The 27,916-nt window shown below is 45.0% G+C and overlaps 2 protein-coding genes across 13 annotated transcripts in view; both read right to left on the bottom strand.

Moving 5' to 3' along the window:
• The window catches only part of LOC123484491 (regulating synaptic membrane exocytosis protein 1-like), a 36,404-nt gene extending 34,688 nt beyond the window's left edge, over window positions 1–1,716 (bottom strand). For 11 of the 12 annotated variants that reach the window (XM_045214883.1, XM_045214882.1, XM_045214891.1 and 8 more), the window contains exon 1: window positions 1,353–1,533. In XM_045214883.1, coding sequence (XP_045070818.1) covers window positions 1,353–1,443 — 91 coding nt within the window. In that variant the 5' untranslated portion in view covers window positions 1,444–1,533. Of the gene's footprint in view, window positions 1–1,352 lie in introns of all 12 variants that reach the window. The other variant, XM_045214892.1, reaches the window with a different exon arrangement.
• The window catches only part of LOC121533098 (regulating synaptic membrane exocytosis protein 1), a 43,630-nt gene continuing 17,338 nt past the window's right edge, over window positions 1,625–27,916 (bottom strand). Inside the window, exons 2-7 of the mRNA XM_045214900.1 lie at window positions 20,419–20,635; window positions 16,363–16,374; window positions 15,614–15,634; window positions 3,537–3,841; window positions 1,810–2,359; window positions 1,625–1,741 (exon numbers count right to left, since the gene is read on the bottom strand). Of these exons, the coding sequence (XP_045070835.1) occupies window positions 1,625–1,741; window positions 1,810–2,359; window positions 3,537–3,841; window positions 15,614–15,634; window positions 16,363–16,374; window positions 20,419–20,635 (1,222 nt within the window). The remainder of the gene's footprint in view (window positions 1,742–1,809; window positions 2,360–3,536; window positions 3,842–15,613; window positions 15,635–16,362; window positions 16,375–20,418; window positions 20,636–27,916) is intronic.

The following is a 27,916-nucleotide window of genomic DNA, read 5'->3' on the forward strand; positions in this document are numbered from 1 at the left end:
ATGCATCTTTAAATAGATTAATAATTTCATAAAGGCGTCACCCTTGGGCTTTTAAAAAGGCCCCTAGTCTATTTCACCCAATATAGCCTAGCCTACATCAGGAGCGTATTCAAACTGCCAACCTCCCGACAAGATATTATACTACGTGGCATAAAAGTTTTACTATCTCATTTGACCTGTTTGATTGCACCAGTAAAGCTGTCTCGCAGGTCTACTAAATAGCATGTAAAGTATGTTTGGAGTGTATCCGCGCCCTCGCTAACAATTTGGAGCTGTAAATGAAAACACACAACAACACGGAAGTTGACCGAACTGCCTTTTGATTAACCAACCATATACCCATCTACAACATCAATACTTATCCCAAAATAATAGAATGAAGCAATATTTATTGGACATACATTCTAAGTGGTGTAGCATGGATATTGGAACATTGTCCTCATGACCCAAGGCTTTCAAAGCTGAGTTACACTTCACATAGCTACATTTAGCATTTAGCCTTGTCCAGTTACTGAGTTTGTTTACCGCAGACAACATCAAAAGTAAATCCCATGCAGGATTGGGACTGGCGTACTCCTAAAGCAAACACTGCTAAACACTTGCTAGCTACGACAGCTAACTTTTGAACTATTCCTCCACCTGTCGCCCCATTGAACATCCTATTCCCATCGGCACTGTTGCCGGCCGGCGTGAGCGAACAAGGGGCCAAAACTGAACATGTGGCCGGCCACAATGGTGACACCCAAACTAGATTATATCCGTTAACAGCAGGCTGCAGCCGGTGTTTGACAGGGAAGCTTTACGTAGCGTTAGCCACGCTAGCCGCTGACCTAATTCTGCCAAATCTGCTGGCCTAAATCACAGGACGTTTCCTAAATAAAAGAGAGCTGTCCTGTCCTGTCCCAGGACGGGAAGCAATAGGGGTTAGCTACAGAGGTGTGGGTGAATGACAGTTGTACCGAGATGTCAAGGCTATAGCACATTATAGACAGGGAGATAGAGTCCCAGTAAGCTTTGAAATGTACATTTGATTTGTTTATTTTGACGGAAACCTACAGCAAAGTGATTTTGATAACAAAAAAGTTAAGAAAGAATATTGCATTAGTAGCGACACCCGACAGGTGACCATAAAACCATCAACTCTAATAAAAGTTTGATCGTTCCACCAATGTCGAAATCTCTGACAATCTCTGACAATGCTGACACAAAATCAGCTAATATAGATGATTCGATCTGATAGAAAGCTGAATAATCGGACCTTTCTTGCTGACACGCTCCATACAGGTAGCCATAACACCAACTCAACACAGATGTGATCATTCTTCTAATGTTGAAATATCTGAATACATTACCAATCATACTGACGCTCTCCATGTCCACGTCTTCACAGCTGGTGTACTCGGGCGTGGAGCCGCCCTCCTCCTCTGAGCTGCTGATAGACATCTGCCTCTTGTTGACACCCCGTTTGCTCTTGTAGGGCCTGGGTGGGGGCGGCCGCAGCGACTCCGACTGGTCCGAGCTCTGGGAGTCCTTCCGCAGCAGGCTCTCTCCAGACTTCTCCCTCCTGGTCTTGTGCATCATGGCTGCCTGGGAGTTGGGGTCCAGCTGGCTGGGGTGGGGTACCTTAGGGGGGTCCCAACCTGCTGGAGGGGGTGGTCCTTGGTGGGGGTGAGGAGCACCAGGATGGGGGCCCGGTCGTGGGCCAACACCGGATGGTTGAAGGGGGTCCGTGGTTCTGGTTCTGTTTGAGGAGGTGGGGACCTCCCCCGGGGTCCCTGCCCCATTCCGCCACCCCCCACCACCCCCCACGGTCCTGTCCATGGAGTAGGCCCGGTGGTTCTCCATGGATGCCTTGCGGTCCGGTTCTCCACCACCACCGCCGCCCCTCCGGAGACGATTCTCAGGTACATCCCCCATGTTCCCTCCCCCGCCCTCCAGCCCCACCTCATTGATGGCGTTGTTGCTGTGGCGCCGCTCGTGGCGGACCTTTGACACCTTGGCATGCATGCGCATCTCCTGCTCCTCCTTCTGCGGCTTGACCGGGTAGCGCGCCAGGTTGGGGTCGCTGCGGTAACGCGTCTGGAACTCCTCCTCCTGGCGCCGCTTGCGTTCCAGCTCATCCTCCTCCGGGGGGCGTCTCCGGAGGTCGGGACGATTCCCTTGGTCGCCGCCGTCGGGGTAGTCATGGGAGCGGACCTTCTCCAGGTGCCGGCCGTCCCGCCGGTCTCTGTCCCCGGGACCGCAGAACTCCTCCTGGGAAGCCACGGTTTGAAGCTTGCCTGGGGGTCCCCGGCCTCCTCTACCACGACCCACACCACCAGGCTTACCGTTCTGCTCATGGAGGGACACAGGTCTTTTCCTGAAGAGAAAAGAAGGATGAAGGGTAACCATAATGGACATTGATATAACATAACACACTTTATGTTTTGTTAACATAATACCATGTAGTAACATAGAAAACAAGCCTTCTCAGATATCCTGGACAAATTATGGTGAGTACCAGTTATTACTGGTTAAATGAAAGCAATGATGATAAAGACAGGGAAATAATTCAAAATGGAGGAATATGTACTGAACTAAAATGAGATTCTATTTCCATGGGAACATGTTCCTAACCTGGGTATGGATCATCCAACAACAGTTTTGAATAGGGACAGCATTTTGAGTGATGCATTCAGACCGGACTGAAATGGACTCACCCATGAGATGGAAAAATATATTAATCATGGACCTTTCAAGAATAAAACGTGTAACCCAGCTTCTGCTTTGGCTAAGCTAGGACAGCACTACTTTTTTTTGATCCAGTGGGGATTAAAAAATCAACTGCTGCAACCCATATACCACAACACACACCGAAAATGGGTCGCTCCCGACATGAGAGGATTTGAGTTCTTGTCAAATGCGGAAAAAATGTGACCAAAGTATGTCCAAGGTTGAATGAGACTACATGTGTAATCTGACAGTGTCAACAAGACACTGTTAGACAAAACAGATGCTGTATTAGCCTAATTCATCCAATCACAACAAAGTAAAATACATTAAAGAGGACTAACTTGTACACAACTAAAATGTACAACAATAAAAATACCCTATATAAAAGCTACTATATCATCTAAAAGAGGTCAAGGCCTAGATACTCAATAACTAGATACAGTCCCAAAATGTTTTGCATGTCAGCAATCAAGTGTTCAAGATATAGGACTATCAAAAAGCAAATTGTAACTTGCCACATCATCATGATGATGCAAAATTCATCATATGAAGAAGAAACTAATACCAAAATATATTTTTTGAGAGGATTATTCCTTTAAGCGTCTAAAATCAACGGGATTAAGGGCAGGTGATAATAGTAGAGTGTATCAGAGAATGTCTTGTACAACGTGGCATTTACAATAATACAAAGGCCCCTAGATATCCAATACAGTGACGTAGACTCTGAATTGAGCCTCTACAGCCAGAGAGGTACAAACAGGGATAGTGAGAGGACAGGTGATAGTGTTTTAGGGATTAGAGTGTTTGTGTCGACGATGTCCTACTTGTCTCGTGGTGGTTCGCTCCGAGCGCGTGACGCCGGCATGGTGTCCAACGCTCCCTTGGCCAATACCGTTGGTGGCTGGTGCGTTCCGTCGGGCGCCGCCCCTGCGTTACCGCTGGAAGAGGGCGGGGCCTGGGACCTGGAGCGGAGTAGCTTCCTGTCCCCCCGTTGGGCGTCACCCCCCGTGGGCGGGGCGTTCAGGCCGCCATCCAGGCTCATCTGCCTCGGCTCCGGCCCCGAAAACCATTCTCCCGATTTGGTGAGGATCTCCTGTTGCTTACGGCACAGGTTGCATACCCACATTACCTACAGGGGTGAAGGAGGAGAGGAGGAGGTTAGCGCTTATATACATGTACAGTATGCAGTAGTAGCCTATATCTACAGAGAGAAAGAGAGCAGGGTCAATTCCATTTCCAATTCCAATTTTCGTAATTGAAAAGCAAACCCTGAATTGAATGAATTGAAATGGAATTGACCCCAACCAACAGAGAAAGTATAATACTATACAATACCTTAAAACTATAGTCATCTAATTCTATTTCTATGAGGTTAACATTAGAACACTCATGGGGTTGCAGATGTTGTCATATATTCATTGCAGTCAACTTTTGAAGGAACTGTCATCTCTAGCCCATGTGCAAAACAGACTCAGTCATGAGGCAGAGAAATGTTAGTTTAGCTTGGAATCTTTTCGACAGACAACAGGTCATTGTTATACAGGCAAGGAAAGGGCAGGACTGGTGACAGAATTACAAACAGACACGGACAGATAGAGGATCTTAGTAAGACACAAGCAACTATTAGTCAGTGTTCTGTTCTTTCTCATGGTCTATTTTAGTCTATTGACTCTGATTGAGTATTGGTGATAGCTCATCCGTCAGACAGGGGATAGCGGTTTCCTAAAATACCCTAGTATCCCACACACTATCCCCTTCCCTTCCATCCCCCAGCCTCCCCCTCTCCTTAGCCTCTTCCTACAGATTGCTGCAGATTAGAAATTAAAGGCCACATGGTTGCAGATATGGAGGGAGCCAGAGTGCACCATTTCACTATGTCCATTTTCGATAGAAAACTGGGCCTAGCCTGTAGCCTGATATCCCAATATACACTGAGTATACAAAACTCTTTCCATGACATAGACTGACCAGGTAAATCCAGATGATAGCTATGATCCCTTATTGATGTTACCTGTTAAATCCACTTCAATCAGTGTCGATGAAGGGGAGGAGACAGGTTAAAGAAGGATTTTTAAGCCTTGAGACAGTTGAGACATGGATTGTGTATGTGTGCCATTCAGAGGGTGACTGGGCAAGACAAAAGATTTAAGTGCCTTTGAACAGGGTATGGTAGTAGGTGACAGGCGCACCGGTTTGTGTGAAGAATTGCAACACTGCTGGGTTTTTCACTCTCAACAGTTTCCCGTGTGTATCAAGAATGGTCCACCACCCAAAGGACATCCAGACAACTTGACACAACTGTGGGAAGCATTGGAGTCAACATGGGACAACATCCCTGTGGAATGCTTTCGACACCTTGTAGAGTCCATGCCCCAACTAATTGAGGCTGTTCTGAGGGCAAAAAGGCTGCAACTCAATGTTCTTAATGTTTTATACACTCATTGTAGGTTACAATGCTCTCTGTGAAATATCACAGAATTTTACTTACACATTAGGATACAGCCCAAAAAATATGTTCTATTTTGATCACAAATGTGTAGTAATACTGTTACTACTAGAGAAAGTTCAACATATTCTACAAGGCTACAAATGTTTAAAAGGTGATCCAATATGAACGCAGTATCTAGTTAAACAGAGTAGGCTTGATATGGATGGGATGTTGTTACCATGGAGAAAGCAGTAGCCTGTTGCTTATGGCGGACAAGGCTGTTAATCTCCCACAGCGGATGATGGCACAGAACATTAACTGGCCAGCAAGGAAAGCCAGCTACAATATCCACCATCCACCAAAAGCTATTTATTGTTCCACAACAGGTACCAGAACAACATTTGTAATTCAATAACTTCCCTGAGCAAATGGTTACAGTATAGGCCCTGCAGAAAAGATGAGAGCTAGGAAATTGAGGACAACTATCTGAACATAACACTGTGGAAGACCATGACTTGAGAGGACAAGTCACAGATTTATAGGTGCATCTAATGACTGCTGTTCACAATAGTAAAAAAATAAAAAATAAATAATAATAATATGAAATGGTCTACTGTTGATAAAAATCATTGGTCAACTCAAGTCAGCTATTTGACCGTCCTACAAACAACAACCCCAAATGGAACAACAGAAACATCAAAGAAAGGTTCCATACTCACATGTAGCCATGGCTACTGAAAATCGCCTCCCTCCCAACGCAAAGAAAAACAGATTTATCTCTTCTCGAGTGTATAATCCCACGGTCTAGAATAATGCTATAAATCCAAAATGGAGGGAAAGTACTATTCCTTGTATTATCGTTTAGAAGTCTTTGTTTGCATCCCAAAACACGACCTTATGGGAAACCTGCTCTTTGATGGAGGGTTGGTCGAATGGACAGTTAGTTTAGCAGTCAGCTTGGGGTTAGCTTTTTTAGCGAACCGGCGCGCATCATGCATACTCTGATTGAATCCTCTGTTTGGCTCGAGGCCACACTAATCTAAAGTAAATCAGCTGTGTGCAGCTGCGGCCCACAGCTGTTGGGCTGGACACACACTCATACAGTTGCGCTGATACACACACCTCTCTCTCTCTCTCTCTCTCTCTCTCTCTCAGAGTAGACAGCCGCTAATCCCCTCAGCTCTTCACCATTATTCAACATTATTATCAGTAAGGACAATACCCGTCAGCCGATTTCAGATACAGCCGTGCGCAAGGCAGCTAGGCTATGCTACCGCTAAACCATATAATCCTTATACTCCCTACCCTTCATTATTCAGCTGTTTGGGGATTATCATTATCAATCATTCAGAGTGCATTCTGGGAAATCCCTTTTTATCAGGCCAGGAATGTAAAGTGTATATTAGGTAGGCCTATAGTGACAGTATTAAGGCCATAATTTCAAATATTCATCTAGGGATGTGGTCAATATTTGCATGCATCTCAAAGAGGATGGTAAGAAATGTTAACATCTGAGACTCTGTAGCAAAGAACTGACGAAGCAAAAAGGTCCAGTTTAATTTCACAGTATATAGGGATCATTTCTTCTCATGTTTGAGGAGGAGGAAAGGAAATTAATCCGATGGTTAATCCTTGAATGAGATCGTATTCAAGCAGCACGCACACAAGGAAATACGGTCCACACACATGCACACACACACACACACACACACACACACTCTCCCATGCAAGTCCAGGGAAAAAGCTTTCACACACACTAACACACAGTCTTTGACACATGGCGCTCCACAGGACATGGTGAGATGAACTGGAGGTGACACCAAAGTGGGCTGCTTCTTGAGCGAGGCGTCTGATTGGCTGTTTGAGTGGTGGACCTGCCATCACACACTAACCATGCGTAAGCAGCACGCAAGGAAGCACTTCACATATGACATGTGTCACACAATAGGGTGGGGTTCCTAACACAGACCAAAATAGGATTTTGAATGGGAATCAATTGTTTCGTCCCCACAAGGATAGTGAAATGAATGTGTGTGTGTGTGTGTGTGTCTTGAGTATGAGCAATGCCATTTCTAACGTGTTACTGTGCCAATCTCACCCTGCCTAACAGGAATGCAGTTCACCATGGTAACCAAGTCATTGAGTACAGAGAGAGAGAGAGCACTGACCTCAACCCAGAGTCTCTCAGAGCATTCACAGTCAGCCCACTGACACCCCTATCAGACCAAAATTACAGTCTACTTGAACAGAGCAATACTCAATCATGCATCAAAGCCAAAGGAACTGAATAATATTAAGAAATGCTATAGATGGAAGGAAAGTAGTGTGGAAACCTACCAAAAAACAATTAGGCAACAACAAATTAAATCCCTTTTAGACAACTTCCTGGACAAAACGTTCCACTGAAATTAGTGAAAATGTAAACTTGGCAGTAGAAAACCTAAACAGTGTATTTGACCTCTCAGCTTCCCTATCAAATCAAAAAATCTCTAACAGAAAACCGAAGAAAAGTAACAACAATGACAAATGGTTTGATGAAGAATGCAAAAACCTAAGAAAGAAATTGAGAAACCTTTCCAACCAAAAACATAGAGACCCAGAAAACCTGAGCGTACGCCTTCACTATGGTGAATCACTAAAACAATACAGAAATACACTACGGAAAAAGAAGGAACAGCATGTCAGAAATCAGCTCAATGTAATTTAAGAATCCATAGACTCTAACCACTTTGGAAAACACTCAACAAACAACAACACAAAGAGCTATCTATCCAAAACAGAGATGTATGGGTTAACCACTTCTCCAATCTTTTCTGCCCTATAACAAAGAACAAACAGCAAAAAATAAATACATGATCAAATGCATATCTTAGAATCAACTATTAAAGACTACCAGAACCCACTGGATTCTCCAATCACATTGAATGAACAACAGGACAAAATACAAACCCTCCATCCCAAAAAGGCCTGTGGTGTTGTTGGTATCCTCAATGAAATGATAAAATATACAGACCACAAATTCCAATTAGCTATACTTAAACTCATTAACATAATCCTCAGCTCTGGCATATTCCCCAATATTTGGAACCAAGGACTGATCACCCCAATCCACAAAAGTGGAGAAAAATTTGACCCCAATAACTACCGTGGGATATGCGTCAACAGCAACCTTGAGAAAATCCTCTGCATTATCATTAACAGCAGACTTGTACATCTCCTCAGTGAAAACAATGTACTGAGCAAATGTCAAATTGGCTTTTTACCAAATGACCATACGACAGATCACGTATTCACCCTGCACACCCTAATTGACAAACAAACAAACCCAAACAAAGGCAACATGCTTTGTTGATTTCAAAAAAGCATTTGACTCAATTTGGCATGAGGGTCTGCTATACAAATTGATGGAAAGTGGGGTTGGGGGAAAAACATTCGACATTATAAAATCCATGTACACAAACAACAAGTGTGCGGTTAAAATTGGCAAAAAACACACACATTTCTTTCCACAGGGCTGTGGGGTGAGACAGGGATGCAGTTTAAGCCCCACCCTCTTCAACATATATATCAACAAATTGGTGAGGGCACTAGAACAGTCTGCAGCACCCGGCCTCACCCTACTAGAATCTGAAGTCAAATGTCTACTGTTTGCTGATGATCTGGTGCTTCTGTCACCAACCAACGAGGGCCTACTGTAGCACCTAGATCTTCTGCACAGATTCTGTCAGACCTGGGCCCTGACAGTATATCTCAGTAAGACAAAAATAATGGTGTTCCAAAAAAGGTCCAGTTGCCAGGATCACAAATACAAATTCCATCTAGACACCGTTGCCCTAGAGCACACAAAAAACTATACATACCTCGGCCTAAACATCAGCGCCACAGGTAACTTCCACAAAGCTGTGAACGATTTGAGAGACAAGGCAAGAAGGGCCTTCTATGCCATCAAAAGGAACATAAAATTCGACATACCAATTAGGATCTGGCTAAAAATACTTGAATCAGTTATAGAACAGATTGCCCTTTATGGATGTGAGGTCTGGGGTCCGCTCACCAACAAAGAATTCACAAAATGGGACAAACAACAAATTGAGACTGCATTCAGAATTCTGCAGAAATATCCTCTGTGTACAACAAAAACACCAAATAATGCATGCAGAGCAGAATTAGGCCGATACCCGCTAATTATCAAAATCCAGAAAAGAGCCGTTAAATTCTATAACCACTTAAAAGGAAGCGATTCCCAAACCTTCCATAACAAAGCCATCACCTACAGAGAGATGAACTTGGAGAAGCAAGCTGGTCCTGGGGCTCTGTTCACAAACACAAACAGACCCCACAGAGCCCCAGGACAACAACACATTTAGATCCAACCAAATCATGAGAAAACAAAAAGAGAATTACTTGACACATTGGAAAGAATTAACAAAAAAACAGAGCGAACTAGAAAGCTTCTTGGCCCTAAACAGAGAGTACACAGTGGCAGAATACCTGACCACTGTGACTGACCCAAACTTAAGGAAAGCTTTGACTATGTACAGACACAGTGAGCATAGCCTTGCTATTGAGAAAGGCTGTCATAGGCAGAACTGTCTCTCAAGAGAAGACAGGCTATGTGCACACTGCCCACAAAATGAGGTGGAAACTGAGCTGCACTTCCTAACCTCATGCCAAATGTATGACCATATTAGAGACACATATTTCCCTCAGATTACACAGATCAACAAATAATTAGAAAACAAACCCATTTTTGATAAACTCCCATATCTACTGGGTGAAATACCACAGTGTGCAATCACAGCAGCAATATTTGTGACCTGTTGCCACAAGAAAAGTGCAACCAGTGAACAACAAAAACCATTGTAAATACAACCCATATTTATGTTTATTTATTTTCCCATTTGTACACATTGTTACAACACTGTATGTACAGTGGGGAGAACAAGTATTTGAAACACTGCCGATTTTGCAGGTTTTCCTACTTACAAAGCATGTAGAGGTCTGTAATTTTTATTGTAGGTACACTTCAACTGTGAGAGACGGAATCTAAAACAGAAATCCAGAAAATCACATTGTATGATTTTTAAGTAATTAATTTGCATTTTATTGCATGGCATAAGTATTTGATCACCTACCAACCAGTAAGAATTCCGGCTCTCACAGACCTGTTCGTTTTTCTTTAAGAAGCCCTCCTGTTCTCCACTCATTACCTGTATTAACTGCACCTGTTTGAACTCGTTACCTGTATAAAAGACACCTGTCCACACACTCAATCAAACAGACACCAACCTCTCCACAATGGCCAAGACCAGAGAGATGTGTAAGGACATCAGGGATAAAATTGTAGACCTGCACAAGGCTGGGATGGGCTACAGGACAATAGGCAAGCAGCTTGGTGAGAAGGCAACAACTGTTGGCGCAATTATTAGAAAATGGAAGAAGTTCAAGATGACGGTCAATCACCCTCGGTCTGGGGCTCCATGCAAGATCTCACCTTGTGGGGCATCAATGGTCATGAGGAAGGTGACGGATCAGCCCAGAACTACACGGCAGGACCTGGTCAATGACCTGAAGAGAGCTAGGACCACAGTCTCAAAGAAAACCATTAGTAACACACTACGCCGTCATGGATTAAAATCCTGCAGCGCACGCAAGGTCCCCCTGCTCAAGCCAGCGCATGTCCAGGCCCGTCTGAAGTTTGCCAATGACCATCTGGATGATCCAGAGGAGGAATGGGAGAAGGTCATGTGGTCTGATGAGACAAAAATATAGCTTTTTGGTCTAAACTCCACTCGCTGTGTTTGGAGGAAGAAGAAGGATGAGTACAACCCCAAGAACACCATCCCAACCGTGACGCATGGAGGTGGAAACATCATTCTTTGGGGATGCTTTTCTGCAAAGGGGACAGGACGACTGCACCGTATTGAGGGGAGGATGGATGGGGCCATGTACCGCGAGATCTTGGCCAACAACCTCCTTCCCTCAGTAAGAGCATTGAAGATGGGTCGTGGCTGGGTCTTCCAGTATGACAACGACACGAAACACACAGCCAGGGCAACTAAGGAGTGGCTCCGTAAGAAGCATATCAAGGTCCTGGAGTGGCCTAGCCAGTCTCCAGACCTGAACCCAATAGAAAATCTGTGTTGGGAGCTGAAAGTCCGTATTGCCCTGCGACAGCCCCGAAACCTGAAGGATCTGGAGAAGGTCTGTAAAGAGGAGTGGGCCAAAATCCCTGCTGCAGTGTGTGCAAACCTGGTCAAGACCTACAGGAAACGTATGATCTCTGTAATTGCAAACAAAGGTTTATGTACCAAATATTAAGTTCTGCTTTTCTGATGTATCAAATACTTATGTCATGCAATAAAATGCAAATTAATTACTTAAAAATCATACAATGTGATTTTCTGGATTTCTGTTTTAGATTCCGTCTCTCACAGTTGAAGTGTACCTATGATAAAAATTACAGACCTCTACATGCTTTGTAAGTAGGAAAACCTGCAAAATCGGCAGTGTATCAAATACTTGTTCTCCCCACGGTATATACTTAATATAACATTTGAAATGTCTTTATTCTTTTGGAACTTCTGAGTGTAATGTTTACTGTTAATTTGTATATGTTAACATATGTTTCCCATGCCAATAAAGCCCTTAAATTAAATTGAGAGAGAGAGAGAGAGAGAGAGAGAGAGAGAGAGAGAGAGAGAGAGAGAGAGGATAGTGACACAGAGAGATAAAGAGATTCTACTAACAATGCCAAGACTGGGAACAACAAGTTAGTGGGCAGCTAAAAGAACTGTGTGGCCTCCTATGAGCTCTCTGTGACATCATCATAGATCATCATCCTCAAACAAACCAAAGACCCTCACATGGGCTACAAGACTAACCTAAATCTCAACACATATCTATCCAGTCACACCTATAGCCAAATTAACTAGTCACAAAAGAACTAGACAACAAACGACAGGTATAAATAATGTCAGTGGCAGGCACTGTCAAAAAAGTTTGACTGAAAAAGACAAACCGTAAAACCCAAAACACAACATTTAACCAACGTTACAACAACCTCAATCCCACACATCCTGCGTTGCCTAACAACCCACCACCTTCCTCGTACCAGCAACCCACCTGACGAGGCAGACCGACTTGACAGATCACACACACTGTCCACTCTAAAGGTATCTAAAAGTAAAGAAACTGTTGTGAATTTAATATAATATCTCTTTTTCTAAAGGCACACCTCCGTCCGTGTGTTACATGATCTAAAACCTACGCAGAGGAGAGAATTGCACATAAACAATATCAAAATGTAGGCCACTAAAACCTGGCTGTGTTCTGTGTGGGGAGGAAACACACACACACACACACACACAAACACACACGTACACACACACAGACAGAATAATCCTGAGCTGGAATGATTGGGCCCTATGTTCCTGGATTGTGTGACGGATATTGGAGTGGGACTCAGCAATCATGTGCAGTGTGTGTGTGTGTGTGTGTGTGTGTGTGTGTGTGTGTGTGTGTGCAGGCCTGCATGAGTATAGGTGAGCATTCATGTTCATTGGGCATTGTTAGGAATCCCACCCTATTGTGTGACACATGTAATATGTGAAGTGCTTCCTTGCTTGCTGCTTAAGCATGGTTAGTGTGTGATGGCAGGGCCACCGCTCAGACAGCCAATCAGACGCCGTGCTCAAGAAGCAGCCCACTGTGGTGTCACCTCCAGTTCATCGCACCGCGTCCTGTGGAGCGCCATGTGTCAAAGACACTGTGTGTGTGTTGGTGTGTGTGAAAGCTTTTTCCCTGGATGTGCATGGGAGAGTGTTTGTGTGTGTGTGTGTGCCTATCTTGAATATGAGCAATGCCATTTCTTACGTGTAACTGCACAATCTCACCCTGCCTAACAGAATGCAGTTCACCATGGTAACTAAGTCATTGAGTACGAGAGAGAGAGAGTGCGAGTGCGAGAGAGCAAGCGAGAGAGAGGAGAGAGAGAGAGCGGAGAGGCGAGAGAGAGCGAGAGAGAGAGAGAGAGAGAGAGAGAGAGAGAGAGAGAGAGAGAGAGAGAGAACAACAAAAGGAGAAGACAATAAACGACAGGTCTTAAGTCATGTTTATGACAGTTTTAAACCATGACAGTGGCAGGCACTGTCAAAACAGTTTGACTGAAAAAGACAAACAGCAAAAACCAAAATACAATGTTTAACCAACGTTACAACAACCTCAAACCCACACAACCTGCGTTGCCTAACAACCCACCACCTTCCTCGTACCAGCAACCCACCTGACGAGGCAGACCGACTTGATAATGGCGACATCTTACAACCATCATTCATCAACACGCTCCTTTCTACCCCTTCATCATCTGCATCTCCCATACTCTATCCATCCGTTTCTGTTGCCAAAACAGGGGAGGTGGGGATAGAGACAGCAACAGCGGACACGGCGGTGGCGGGAATAGCTGGGAATTCTGTAAACGTCGTCTTTTTCCTTAACTGGGTGGAATAGATGGAGGCCAGGGGGAGTGGAATGGAGAGGAAAGTGTTCAGTGAGCGCGCTCAGTACAGCCTCCAATGACAGATTGACATATGGGGCGGCAGCGGTGCCGGGTAGAAAACGACCATCTGTCAGGGAATGGTAAATCATACAGACGAGGAAGAAAGACGACCACAAAACACGATAATGTTCCATTTGTGTTAATAAGGCTGTAGATCAACTAGGAATAGGTCTTGGCTTCCTTCTGCAGCCGATCCCCGTAAACTACAAGACAGTTCAGTGTTAGACTGAATGGCATTCTACCCGATAGAAGCCAATACTGCTAAGAACACAACAGAAACCCTTCTAGTATTATTATCCCATAGTGTTTGTAGAGGCCTTTCTGTAACCCCAAACTGATCCTGGAACTGTTTACTAATACAGTTACTGTTACCGCTATTGTTGTTTTATAAAAGGCATTACAGTAATGTTTTATGGCAGACCACTGGGTTAGTCATCCAATGCTGAGAAACCTGACAGAGTGCATTCCCTTCCTGTAAAAAGTGCAGTGTCGGCTCGATGCAGTGTGGGAGTGGGAGAGTTGGTGTATGTGTATGTCCAGTGTGAGTGCGCGTGCCTGTGCGTGCTTCTGGTTTGTCCAAGCAGTAAAGAGGTGTTTGTGTCTGTGTATACATTTGTGTATGTGTGTCTCCACTACAGAGAGAGGAGACAGATCCTCTCTCTCTCTCTCTCTCTCTCTCTCTCTCTCTCTCTCTCTCTCTCTCTCTCTCTCTCTCTCTCTCTCTCTCTCTCTCTCTCTCTCTCTCTCTCTCTCTCTCTCTCTTTCTCTCTCTCTCTCTCTCTCTCTCTCTCTCTCTGAGATGACATTAAACACACATAAACAAACACTCTGCAATTAATACTGACCCTTATTTACACTATAAAATATACATTATTCAAATATTTATGTTCCTTGAGGCGTCACCTGAAGAAATTGTGGAGGTTAACCAAACAGTGTCTCTGAGAACGAGTCATATCTACCACAATTGAATTGAATACCCATTGGAAACAGACAACCCACACACTGCAGTTAATTAACACAGAAAAAAAATACACAGACACACACACACACACATACACACACACAGAATCTAAGACAGCGACAAACCCTGGGGCTTTGATTTAAAGGCTTGGCATGTACTGTGACAGTGACAGTGTATAAGTCTGTCAGCTGAGGTGTGGAAGTCTTGATATTGACGAAGACCACACTGACAGATGCTGACAGTGAGAGGCGAGGGGCTATGAGGGACTAGGAATGGGGTCCTAGCCTCCACCCTCCACCCCTGACCCCAGTCCACTGTCTTAAGCAGCCTCAGGTTCCAATCCAAAGGCTTGCATCCTTTCCCTCTGCCCCTGTTGACTTCCCCTCAGATCCGAATCTGAAAAGATAGGACGGTTGTGAGCAAAACTGTGCTTTAAAAGCTCCAATCGAGCAAGGATTTTGGTTGTTTTCTCCTTACTTGGAGTGGACAAGTGCAGAGGGGAAGGTGGCAAGTGTACAGATTGGAACTCAGCCTCGGCCTCCCTCCCGTCTCCCTGTGGCAGGGGCTGGTCTGTATGGACTCATCACAGACAGGCAGGTAAAGCATGCACGGGCATGAGTGTGCACATTCACTCTGCAGTCACATCAAGGGTCTAATGGTAAGATAAGGTGCTTCTGCGTGCCAACTAACACTCTATACCCTTGAACCCCATTTTCCCCTATCTTGTACAGTATATTATACCCAGTTCCCCCTGGCACAGCCATGCCCACAGCCATAGGGAGAGGAGTTGTGTAAGGGGGGGTGCCCATCCAGGGGTGTCTAGGGATGCCCACCCAGACAGCCAGGCATGGCTCATGCTCGCCCGCTTCCCAAATTGCAGCTGAAGTGTGACATCAAAGAACTACAGTTATAGTGACCCCCCCATGCAGAAACTCCATTACCCAGCAGGCCTTACCCTGTCCTTCACTATGAGACACTTTGCAAGAGGAGGAGACAGACAATGGACGCAGAATTAGTCAACGTTTTTACCCAGATATCCTTACTGAAGATAAAATAGTCTCTAGTACTGCATTACCAATGTCCATATTAGTGTGGACTGGACTACAGGCAGATATGCTTGGGGAAGTCCATGGTAAAATACCATAGTGATAGATAGAGATAGTATCTAACTGTATTTATTTCTACTCAAGGCAAAAGGGTCCCTATGACTGTATCTGCCAAAGCCCAGAGTCTGGAATCTGGACTACAGACAGATACAGTATGCATGTGGAAGTCCAAGGATAAAGGCTAGCCTTTTAGTATTAGAGAAAAGCTAGCATGAACTGAACTGTCAGGGAATCATTCTGTTTGGTTTAAGTCATTAATCCATAGGTGGATTTGTACGCTTTGGCCGCGTTCCAATCCGATAACTTACTCCCTTCCCTTCAGCCTTTGTGGACTCTCCCTTCTTGGATTTGTGTGAGCTAGGTTTGAGCAACAAAATGAATATACCTCCACCTTGCCAACAGCAAAAAGGCTTGGCATAGGACTACAGTAGTTTATGCCATATCCCTCACACAAATCCAGTCCACTTAAAAGGGGAAGTCTACAGTGCAGGAGGCTAGGTGGTCAAGGTTTTTGGATTGGAACAGCCATTGGGGGATTTTCAAGGGGACACATAGGTTATATTCACAGTACAGTAGAGAGCACAGAAAAGATGCTAACCACTTTGTCCTCCTGTAGTGGCATGCAGTCCAGGTAGCAGTGAGAAAGTGAAAAAGAAGTGAGGGAGTGGAGGAAGCAGAGGGGAGGATAGAGAGATGCAGTGGAGGAGTGGACAGAGAAAGAGAGAAAGAGGTCAAATATAGGTTCATGAAACATGAGGAGGGAGGGAAGAAAAAGGGAAAGAGGAAAAAGGAAGAAAGGAGTGAGGGAATGGTGTAAACGTTTGTTAATACACATGAGCAAAATCCACAATACACACTTTTAATACACAGTCTATTCAGTGATACAACCTGTAAGAGGTGCAACAGTGGTGAAACACAGAGCGAGTATGACAGCAAACGTGCGTGACGCGACATATCAGTCATGTGACGTTGGCATGACACATGACCTTTGTGTCACAGTGTCATGCAGGAACAGGAAATGGGGACAAGAAGAGCAACATGATACATCATCTTACACAATCCTATATACAACTTCCTGTCTAGCTTACAATTAAGCAATAACGCACGAGGAGGTGTGGAATATTGGCCATATACCACAAACCCCCACGGTGCATTATTGCTATTATAAACTGATTACCAACGTAATTAGAGCAGTAAAAATAAATGTTTTGTCATACCCGTGGTATACGGTCTGATATACCCCAGCCGTCAGCCAATCAGCATTCAGGGCTCGAACCACCCAGTTTATAATACAATATATACTGTACGTCTACTTCCTTTCAATACCTGCTGTTTGGAGGCTATTACAGATACAGATATGTGACTTTTATAACACAGCATGACTATGAGGACAGGCTGGGGAGAAGGGAGAGGTTTAGTGATACCAAAATGAGTGGGTGGCACAGATTTTGTCGGGCATCACAATGTAACTGTAATGCCTTCTGCAGGACAATGCTGTGTACTGCATCGTGTCTCTGTGTCTATTTTGGGAATGTGATTATTCAGCACAGGGTGAATCACGGTTTATCAGGACAATATCAATTTTGAGTCAAATATCAACGTTTTTGAACTACAATGCACAAGCAGCACCTGCACTAAATGACCAAAAGTATGTGGACACCTGCTCGTCGAACATCTTATTCCAAAATCATGTGCATTAATATGGAGTTGGTCCCCACCTTTGCTGCTATAACAGCATCCACTCTTCTGGGAAGGCTTTCCACTAGATGTTGGAACGTTGCTGTAGGGACTTGCTTCCATTCAGCCACAGGAGCATTAGTGAAGTCGGGCACTAATGTTGGGCGATTAGGACTGGCTCGCAGTCGGCGTTCCAATTCATTCCAAAGGTGTTCGAAGGGGTTGAGATCAGGGCTCTGTGCAGGCCAGTCAAGTTCTTCCAAACCGATCTCGACAAACCATTTCTGTATGGACCTCGCTTTGTGCACGGGGGCATTGTCATGCTGAAACAGGAAAGGGCCTTCTCCAAACTGTTGCCACAAAGTTGGAAGCACAGAATCATCTAGTATGCTGTAGTGTTAAGATTCCCCTTCACTGGAACTAAGGGGCCTAGCCTTAACCATGAAAAAAAGCCCCAGACCATTATTCCTCCTCCACCAAACTTTACAGTTTGCACTATGCATTGGGGCAGGTAGCGTATTCCTGGCATCCGCCAAACCCAGATGGCGGCGAGCTTTACAGCTCCCGAGGAACAGTTATTGTGCTGACGTTGCTTCCAGAGGCAGTTTGGAACTCGGTAGTGAGTGTTGCAACCGACGCGCTGCACGCTCCAGTACTCGGTGGTCCCATTCTGTGAGCTTGTGTGGCCTACCACTTCGTGGCTGAGACGTTGTTGCTCCTAGACGTTTCTACTTTACAATAACAGAAGTTACAGTTGACCGTGGAAGCTCTAGCAGAGCAGAAATTTGACGAACTGACTTGTTGGAAAGGTGGCATCCTATGACGGTGCCACATTGAAAGTCAATAAGCTCTTAATTAAGGCCATTCTACAGCCAATGTTTGTCTATGGAGATTGCACGGCTGTGTGCTCGATTTTATACACCTGTCAGCAACGGGTGTGGCTGAAATAGCCGAATCCACTAATTTGAAGGGGTGTCCACATACTTTTGTATATATAGTGTATCTTCTGTATAACTTACTGAACATCAGTCCTGTAGAACCAATTTATAGTTTGATAGATTCATATAATTTTGACTCGCAGGGCTGGGAAAATACATTAAAGCTACCGCTAACTTAAAAATGCTCTCTGGGATCTTAATCACAACAAATTCGTAACATATTGCATGAATTGGATTTGTAACATATCACACAAATTGCTAAATTCGTATGATATCATACGAATTGCAAGATTCATAACATATCACACGAAATGGATGATGTAGTACACAATTGGATGACTTAGTACACAATTGGATGACGTAGTACACAAAAAACGGGGACCCGTTTTGGCTTGTGAGTACCACTTTCAAAACTACTGGCTGAAATTATATAAAGGTTTGAGAGCGCATCTTTAAGTAATGCAAAGAGTGGCCCTTTTTGACATGAGTGACACCAACTGAAATAATGTAAGGAAACTTGCTTAGTATCCGCCCTGTCAAACAAATGTATGTTTTGATAGACTCAGCACTGGAGAGATGCATGAAGTGCTGCTCATACAAAGAGTGGGCTTGTATTTGACGTGAGGTACACCGACGTGTTGTACTAAACCGGCAAACATGAATAGGGGGGAGAGTTTTATGTAATAAAACAAAGTTTACAATTTCAACTAATCCTGTTATTCTGCTTGACTGGAGATAGAGGGAGAGAGGGGAGAGTAGGATGGGGGATCCAGGAAGGAAGTACCACTTGAGAGAGTGCCGGTCAGAACACATCTCTCCAGTCTACACTGTCTACACACATAAGTTGTAATACACACATAAGACTACAGCCTACACAAAATTACCCTTACACACATAAGACTACAGCCTACACAAAATTACCCTTACACACATAATAGAGTACAGCCTACACAAAAATACCCATAAATACACCATAAAAACTGACTCACACACTGATACACAGACACTAATACTGACTCAAACCTACACAGAAATCCTAACTAATTCTGACTTTTCTCTGCCCAGTGAGAGACGTTACTTCAAAATACCTTTGAAATAAACTGCAATAATGCTCAAACTAATTCCGGGCATACTTTACTATTGATTTGAGTTCGTAGCCCATTGTTTCACTATAGTATTAGTTCCATATTGATGGCATTTCTAATAGAGTCAGCACTACTAGTGGTCGGTAATCATTATCCATAATCCACATTAAATGCAATTATTAATTTCATGGAATTATCCCATAATAAGTCCACAGCCTGGGCCAAAGCTTGATCCTGTGTCCAGGTCTGCTCCCTGTGTGAGTCTGGGTTCCAGCTGGGCCTAGCGGATCTGGGACAGATTGGTGCCCAGCAGGCCCAGGGACAAGGGCCCACAGTCAGGTAAGATACCCAGGAGGGGGCCTCTCTCTTGGGCTGGACAGGAGATGGAGAGGGGCCAAGATGGCATGGGGTGGAGCGGAACTTGGGCTTAAAATAACGCCCACATGTGGTGAGTATGGAAGCCACCGCATGTCATACTGCACGCTTCCTCTGGCACTGGGGAACTAGAATTACTATGTAAACTAGAATCAAAGCTGTTTCATTCACAAGGTTCTGGCTCTAGGGAGTGTGACTGTCTTATTTACAGGGATATTGAGCGGAACTGCAGTGTATGTGCCGATACTGTAAATGCTGAATGGTGATTCTGGTCGGCAGCTTTGTCCATTCTGTATAAAGCACTACATGTTAGGTACTACTAGGGTTACTTTTACAGGGTCGCTATTTTGCTAAACTGTGACACACCTGAGGATGGATTGAAGCTCCAACAACAACTCCAATACACTTTGACCAACCAAAGTGTGACAGAGCCCCAGCCGCCAACACAGACAACATAAAAGCAGCCATCTTGACAAAACAAATGAACGAAGGGAAGGGATGAGGGGGGGTAATGAAGATGGAGGGAAGGGGTGGAGGAAGGAGAAGAGGTGGAGGCAGGGAGTTTTAATGGTTTCTCACGTTGTTGGAGCGCAGGGAGACGCGTCCGCCGCAGCGGGCACAGAATTTGGTCTGGCAGTAGGAGCAGTGGTGTCCGCAGCCATCGGCGAACTTGGTCTTGCGGCAGATGCCGCAGGTGGGGGCGTCGTCCTTGTGCTGGCCCTGCTGCTGGCGCCGCGTCTCCACGCCGATGCGACGCACCTGCTCCTTATAACTTTCAAACTGCTGGTGCAGCGTCCTGAGAGAGGGAGGGAGGGAGGGAGGGGGAGGAGAGAGAGGAAGAGAGAAGTTATTAATGTTTATTATGTTTTTCATTGAGAGAGAGAGAGAGAGAGAGAGAGAGAGGAAAGAGAGAGAGACAACAGACAACAACGACAAAACAGACAGACAGACAGACAGAGAGAGAGACAGAGAGAGAGAGAGAGAGAGAGAGAGAGAGAGAGAGAGAGAGAGAGAGAGAGAGAGAGAGAGAGAGAGACAGACAGACAGACAGACAAAAAACAGAACGGACAGACAGACAGAACAACGACAGACAGACAGACACCGAGAGAAAGAGAGAGAGAGAGAGAGAGAGACAGAGAGAGAGAGAGGGAGACAGAGAGAGAGAGAGAGAGAGAGAGAGAGAGAGAGAGAGAGAGAGAGTAAAAGACATGGAGAGAGAAATGTGAAATTATATTAGGGAGACAAAAAGGAAGAAAAAGTAATCAAGTTGTCACAGCTAAAATGGAAATATGCAATGACCTTATGCACATAAAAGTTTTTCACAGCTGGGCAGATAATAATGATGGTGAATACGTTAGATTTAGTTATGCTAGCTATCAACAACCACTCGTTTCAATAACATGTTCTGAAAGTGTCGTTTCAATAACATGTTCTGAAAGTGTGGATGACTATATTACTTAAGTTTGCAGGGAAACAGTCGGGAACCAATTAAAACACCAGATGAAAGGTGTCTATCCATCTGTGAATAAATCACACCATAAAAAACTCAAACTCGAGACTCCTCACTCTTTCCCCCCCTCTCGGCCTCTGCTTTCCCAGGAACCAAAATAACGCATTTCAGAATTGCAAATCAGTCCGTGTGAAAACTGAAAACCCTTCCCACATTTCCCTCCCAAAAGTATTGTCAAAGGACATTAGCACATGAGTTCGCTCATTTACGGGACCCAGCCAGTCTATTTAATTGGTGTGTGTTTGTGTTTGTGTGTTTGTGTGTGCCTGCCTGCGTGTGTGTTTGTCATGTGCGCATGTGTGTGTGTGAGAGAGAGACCTGATAACTTAATTGACAGTAACACTAATGAGACTGGTCCTGACCTGTCCTCAGTAAAGCCAGAGGACAAAGGTGTCTGTCTAGTCTAGCCATTAAAGACTTCCCTGACACCTGGCATAATTAATTTCTGACTGACAAGGGAAGACAGGATGTACCCCAAAACACCATAACAATTTTCTGGAGGGAATATGCCAGTACATGACTCGATTTACTGTATTCCAGGTGCCTGCCCTCTTCAGATAACAAAATCCGGACTTTTTCCAAACCAAATTAATGCTAACTGAGATGTTTACATAATTGAGAGTGTTTACCCAACTGAGACTGACATATCACAATAATATTGCAATCTTATGATAATATGTCATATTATGAATATACGAGTGAATAAGACAAGTCACCTGTTTTTGCGGAATACAGCCATGTCCTTGTTTGTGTATAGTCAATGACCTCAGAGTGTGTAACATGACGTCAACAAAACTGGGTCGTAGAAATCGTTGAACATTTAACGGTCTTCCACCATGTTCTGCTCATAGCATCCAAGAAAGGAAGCGTTATAAGTCGCCAGAAAGACTATTTAGATAAGACTTTTCATACCCCCAAAATGGCTATTTAGCTTTTCTCAAAATGGCTTCGAAATGACTGAATAGAAGTTTCTGGAAAGATCCCTTATTCATCCACAGGAAGACTCTTCAGAAAACTCCAAAACAACTCTTTACATATCACACATAAAGCCTCTTCATAGGTCCAAAGAATGACACTGAAAGTCCCCAGAAAGACTTCAGAAAGTCTCCTGAAAGACCGTAGAAGTAGCAGGTAAGTATAGTTAATGCTACGCCTCCCTGTCTACAGTCCTCATGCCTAGCAGACATACAGCAGACTGCGGCCCAGGGGAGCTGGAACAGGGAAATGACTTGGGACGTTCTTGGCTTGCCAGGTGACATCACACATCGAGATTAAGCCATGACGTGAATGTCAAGGTGACAATGACGTTACCCAAGACTGGATATAGGCCAGAGAGGTGACAATACACACAAAGGTTGGCCAGGTGATACCACAGAGATTATGCCATGACGTGAACATCTACCTAAGGCTGCTATGACCACCTTCAAGGTGATGTTGCTGCTACATAAGACTGCTATGACCACCTTCAAGGTGATGTTGATGCTACATAAGGCTGTTATGACCACCTTCAAGGTGATGTTGATGCTACATAAGGCTGCTATGACCACTACAAAGTCACTCTTCAAAGTTAAGGATTTAAAGGTCATCAAGTTTGAATGATGTGAGAAACTACACATTAATGTGTTTCAGAACAGTTTGCTTTGTACATTTCTTAATGTACCCAGCTATTTTTAAGTTCAAAAGCTGTGTGAAGGATTGTTTGAAGGTTGTTCTCAACATATTATAACCTTGAGGCTCTACATCAAAGCATCAATGGAATCGAAACTCATTGAAATCCTCAAATCAATCAGCATCTGTGATATAGGAAATATGATCCATTGTTGTCATCATTTCACATTGAGACATATGTACAGTTGGTGATGCTCAAGTCAACGATGCTCTCTATCTACATGACAAACTAGGAAGTAAAGCGAAGTGAGTGATGTCATTGGTCGGCAGTGGCACTGAATGACCTCTGACCCTTGAGTGGAATCTGTCAGACCAATCGAAGTCCAGTGCTTGAGTCAACAACCGGCGCCATGGGAACAGTTGTCAAAAACAGAGAGTGCATGGCCTGTAGTCATGGAAACACTGCCGCGTCAACACCCTGGTGTCAGGGTGTGTCAGGGAACCAGCTGTTAGTGTTCTTACAGAGGACAGTACATCCAACTAGGCTTTATCTGACTAGGGGATTGATCTTTCTCTAAAAGGCAGGGGTTAGCGTCCGGGTCAATTTAGGGAAAAAACAGATTTACTTTTATCTGTCAGGGGTAAATGAACATTACATAATAAACACTGAAGTTATATCAAAATGTGAATTGACTTGACAATTCCAAACCAAACCACCCAGACTCTGTTTGGAAAGCAATGTGCATGCATGGTCCCCTGAAGCACTGAATTAATTAAAGAAAACTACTATTTGAGTACGAACCATAAATAAATGAAATTGTTTCTGAAGCATAAACTGGAGCACATGGTAGGCATTCAGTGAAGGAGTGAAGTTACACAGAAAGCAGTATTTGTGAACAGCTGTGAACGCCAGGCATGCTGTCGATGACACGTCTCTCCATGGTGGAGAGCAGACTCACCCATGAACACACAGTAGAGTCAGCCTGGCCAAGGGAAAGGAGGACAAGGAGACATGGTGAGCAGGCCAGGAGAGGGGCCGTGCAATATGGTCGCCGTGATGGGGGGAATAGAGGACAGGAATGTGCTTGCACATTGCTTCAGAAACAATGGCTGCATCCCAATTATCCACCCTTATCTGGAAGCGTGAACTTGCACACTTTGTCACATGGACTTCACTTAACAATGGTGAAACTCCCTCCAGCCAATCATATGCTTTTACATCCATTACGGAGAGTATGCAAGTTCACATTTCTGGAAAAGGGTGTGGAATTGGGAAGCAGCCCCTTGTAGCCTGATACGGTTCTTGGGTTGGCTGGGGGTCCCTCTGGCCCAGAGCATTCTGGGTGGGCAGCATATGGCACCAGCGGCACACCGGGGACAGACACATACACACTATCTCTCTCTCTCTCTCTCTCTCTCTCTCTCTCTCTCTCTCTCTCTCTCTCTCTCTCTCTCTCTCTCTCTCTCTCTCTCTCTCTCTCTCTCTCTCTCTCTCTCACACAACTCCAACCATCTCTTTTTCTCTAGGCTCACCTTCAAAAACGTTCAATTGACTATTCAGTCTACATAGTTTTGAGTTTGCTATTGATGACTAAACCAGCCAACTTCCTTCATTTTGAACTCCCTCTTGTTGAACCCTCCAGAGAGAAATACATTATTACAGCATTCCAAACATCCATCCAAAGGGGAAAAGGTTACTGCATTGATCGTTCATGGCCTGTACATCCTATCCAGGAATGATCTTCCTATCCTGGAGTCAAACTCATCACATGTCACATGCCTGTCTCTCCTGGGAGGGATGCTGAGTGCAGGAAGGATTGCTGTTGCCCCCATTATGCCAGCCTTGGAGATGGCACAAGGGAGCTACTACACACACACACACACACACACACACACACACACACTGCTATTAGACAGAGGCTGTCATAGTGGATTATAAGAGGCAGCTAACTGTAGTGGACTGGCTGGCTGGCCTCTGTCTAGGTCAATGAAAGTGGAATCTCATCTCCAGCAGCCTAGCCATAGAGGAGGACCTACAGTCCAGATGTGGCATAGCCCTGACACACACATACATTTACATTTACATACACACACACACACACACACACACACACAAGCATGCACATGCACATGGCTGTGTTTGCGCCTGGGGCCTTCTTTATTCAGTTCTCCATGTCGAAGGAGTCCCTCTCTCCTTCTGTCTCTCCCCCTCTCTCTCTCTTTCTGTCTCTCCCTCTCTCTCTCTCTCTCTCTCCTTCTGTCTCTCTCTCGCTCGCCATTTATCCATGGCGAGGAGTTGTTAATTAGCGCTGCTATGAATACATTGCCGGAAGAATGGGGTGGTGTGTGTGATTGTGTGTGTGTGTATATGTGTGTGTGTGTAAGCATCTTTGTGTGTGTGTGTGCGTGCGTGTGTGCGTGCGTGTGTGTGAGGAGGAGGAAGAGGAGAAGGGGGTGGGTACTATTTCTGTCCCGTCAGCTGATTCTCCAGACTAATACCTAGCAGGCTTCCTCAGTCTGACAGGATGAGAAAACAGACTCTCTCTCTCTAGCCGTGGGCAATGGACGAGATGCACACACACCCCCACCCCTGACCTCCCTGACCTTTGACCTCGCCATGGACACGGTCATTAGAGATCAAGCTGATGTAATTGATGATGTAATTGATACAGACTGCTTTTGAGGAATAGAGGTGTGACTGGTTGTGTGGAAGTTAAAGCAAAAGTAAAGATCCATAGATCCAAAGGGAAGGAAAATATCAAAAAGGTGCAGTGTCCCTTGAATCCATCAACCCATTGAGAAAACAGGAGACAGACACAGACAGAAAGAGAGGAATGGAATGAAAGAAAAAAAGAACAGAGAAACCTTGCCCAAGACGGAAACCAGCGTGGGCCTAAAGCAGCGGAGGAGAGGAGAGGAGGAGAGATGCATCCGGAGTCATTCTATAAATAACCTCTTGAGGAGTAGAGGGGAAGACAGGAGAGTAGGACGAGAGGGAGATTAAAGGATGGAGAGATGGAGAGAATAGGATGGGGGCACAGGGGTTGCAGTTTCACCCTGGTAAACAGACAGTCAGGGGAGTGGAGTGGAAGACAGGAGAGTAGGAGGAGGAGATGAGGATGGAGGGAAGAGAGAGGGGGGGATGGAGGCGCAGGTTGGCAGATCACTCCGGTAAACAGACCAATACAGCACGTCAGGGAGACCTCGCCCCATGAGACCGACCAATCCAATGCGATCCCTGGGCCAACGTTAAAGAACGTTAGGATGTTGACAGGGCTGTTATTGATGTTGTGAGTGTTTCACTCTGTATTTATAGACCAGAGTGCCTTTTTGGCATGGACTCCTCTTTTTTTCCCTCTGTCTCCTTGAGTCTATCGCTTTAGCTCTCCCTCTCTTTTTACCTGTGCCTATCTCTATAACTCTCTCATCTCTCTCCTGTGGCTGAGTGTCTCACTGTTTTTCCCTCTGTACTATTTCTCTCTCTCTTCCTTTCTAGCTCTCTATCAGATGTCTCTCTTTCCTCTCTCTCCTCTATCTCTCCTTCCTCCATTCTCTCTCCCTCCATCCTCTCTCTTATCCTCAGGGGCGGCTTGGACCAGAAATTGGCTCTTGCTTTTCTAACACACCAGACCTTTGTTTCCATCGAGGCCCCCACATCAGCCCATTTTATTACTTGAGGCCCCCACACCAGCCCATTTTCTTACTTGAGGCCCCCACATCAGCCCATTTTATTACTTGAGGCCCCCACACCAGCCCATTTTCTTACTTGAGGCCCCAACATCAGCCCATTTTATTACTTGAGGCCCCCAGATCAGCCCATTGTATTGCTGTATTGCTTGAGGCCCCCACACCAGCCCATTTTATTACTTGAGGCCCCCAGATCAGCCCATTGTATTGATTGAGGCCCCCACACCAGCCCATTGTATTACTTGAGGCCCCCAGATCCGCCCATTGTATTGCTTGAGGCCCCCACACCAGCCCATTTTATTACTTGAGACCCCACATCAGCCCATTGTATTGCTTGAGGCCCCCACACCAGCCCATTTTATTACTTGAGGCCCCCAGATCAGCCCATTGTATTGCTGTATTGCTTGAGGCCCCCACACCAGCCCATTTTATTACTTGAGGCCCCCAGATCAGCCCATTGTATTGATTGAGGCCCCCACACCAGCCCATTTTATTACTTGAGGCCCCCACACCAGCCCATTTTATTACTTGAGGCCCCCAGATCAGCCCTTTGTATTGATTTAGGCCCCCACATCAGCCCATTTTATTACTTGAGGCCCCCAGATCAGCCCATTGTATTGATTGAGGCCCCCACACCAGCCCATTTTATTACTTGAGGCCCCCAAACCAGCCCATTTTATTACTTGAGGCCCCCAGATCAGCCCATTGTATTGCTTGAGGCCCCCACATCAACCCATTGTATTGATTGAGGCCCCCACATCAACCCATTGTATTGCTTGAGGTCCCCACACCAGCCCATTGTATTGATTGAGGCCACCATTACTAGCCAGATAATTCTAATTTTGTGCTAAAAAACTCAACTTAGACAGGCCCACTAGGCAAAGAATGGACCAGCCTATCTGGCATTTGCCTGAAATGCCAGATGGCCAGTCTGCCCCTGCTTATCATTTTTATAGTGAAATCCACTCTGTCATTCTATGGTAATTGATAAAAATGGTCTCATCCACTTCCTCTCACCTGCTGTTATTCCTACCAGATCCCATTCTCTCTCTCTCTTTTAACACACGCACACACACACACACACACAGCTACTCTGACCTCACACACCCCTCTGTCTGTGCTGTAAACCATTAGTCTTTGTAGATCTAGTGTAATGACTGCCCCTCACTCTAACCCTGCCTCGGCCACAATCCATTTCCTCTTTCCTCCCCACACTTCATTCTGTACTGTACACACTTCATTTCCTGTTGCCAAGCCTACAGTATACCCTTC

Source organism: Coregonus clupeaformis, unplaced genomic scaffold (assembly GCF_020615455.1).
Source record: "Coregonus clupeaformis isolate EN_2021a unplaced genomic scaffold, ASM2061545v1 scaf0331, whole genome shotgun sequence".
In the NCBI taxonomy this organism is placed as follows: Eukaryota; Metazoa; Chordata; class Actinopteri; order Salmoniformes; family Salmonidae; genus Coregonus; species Coregonus clupeaformis.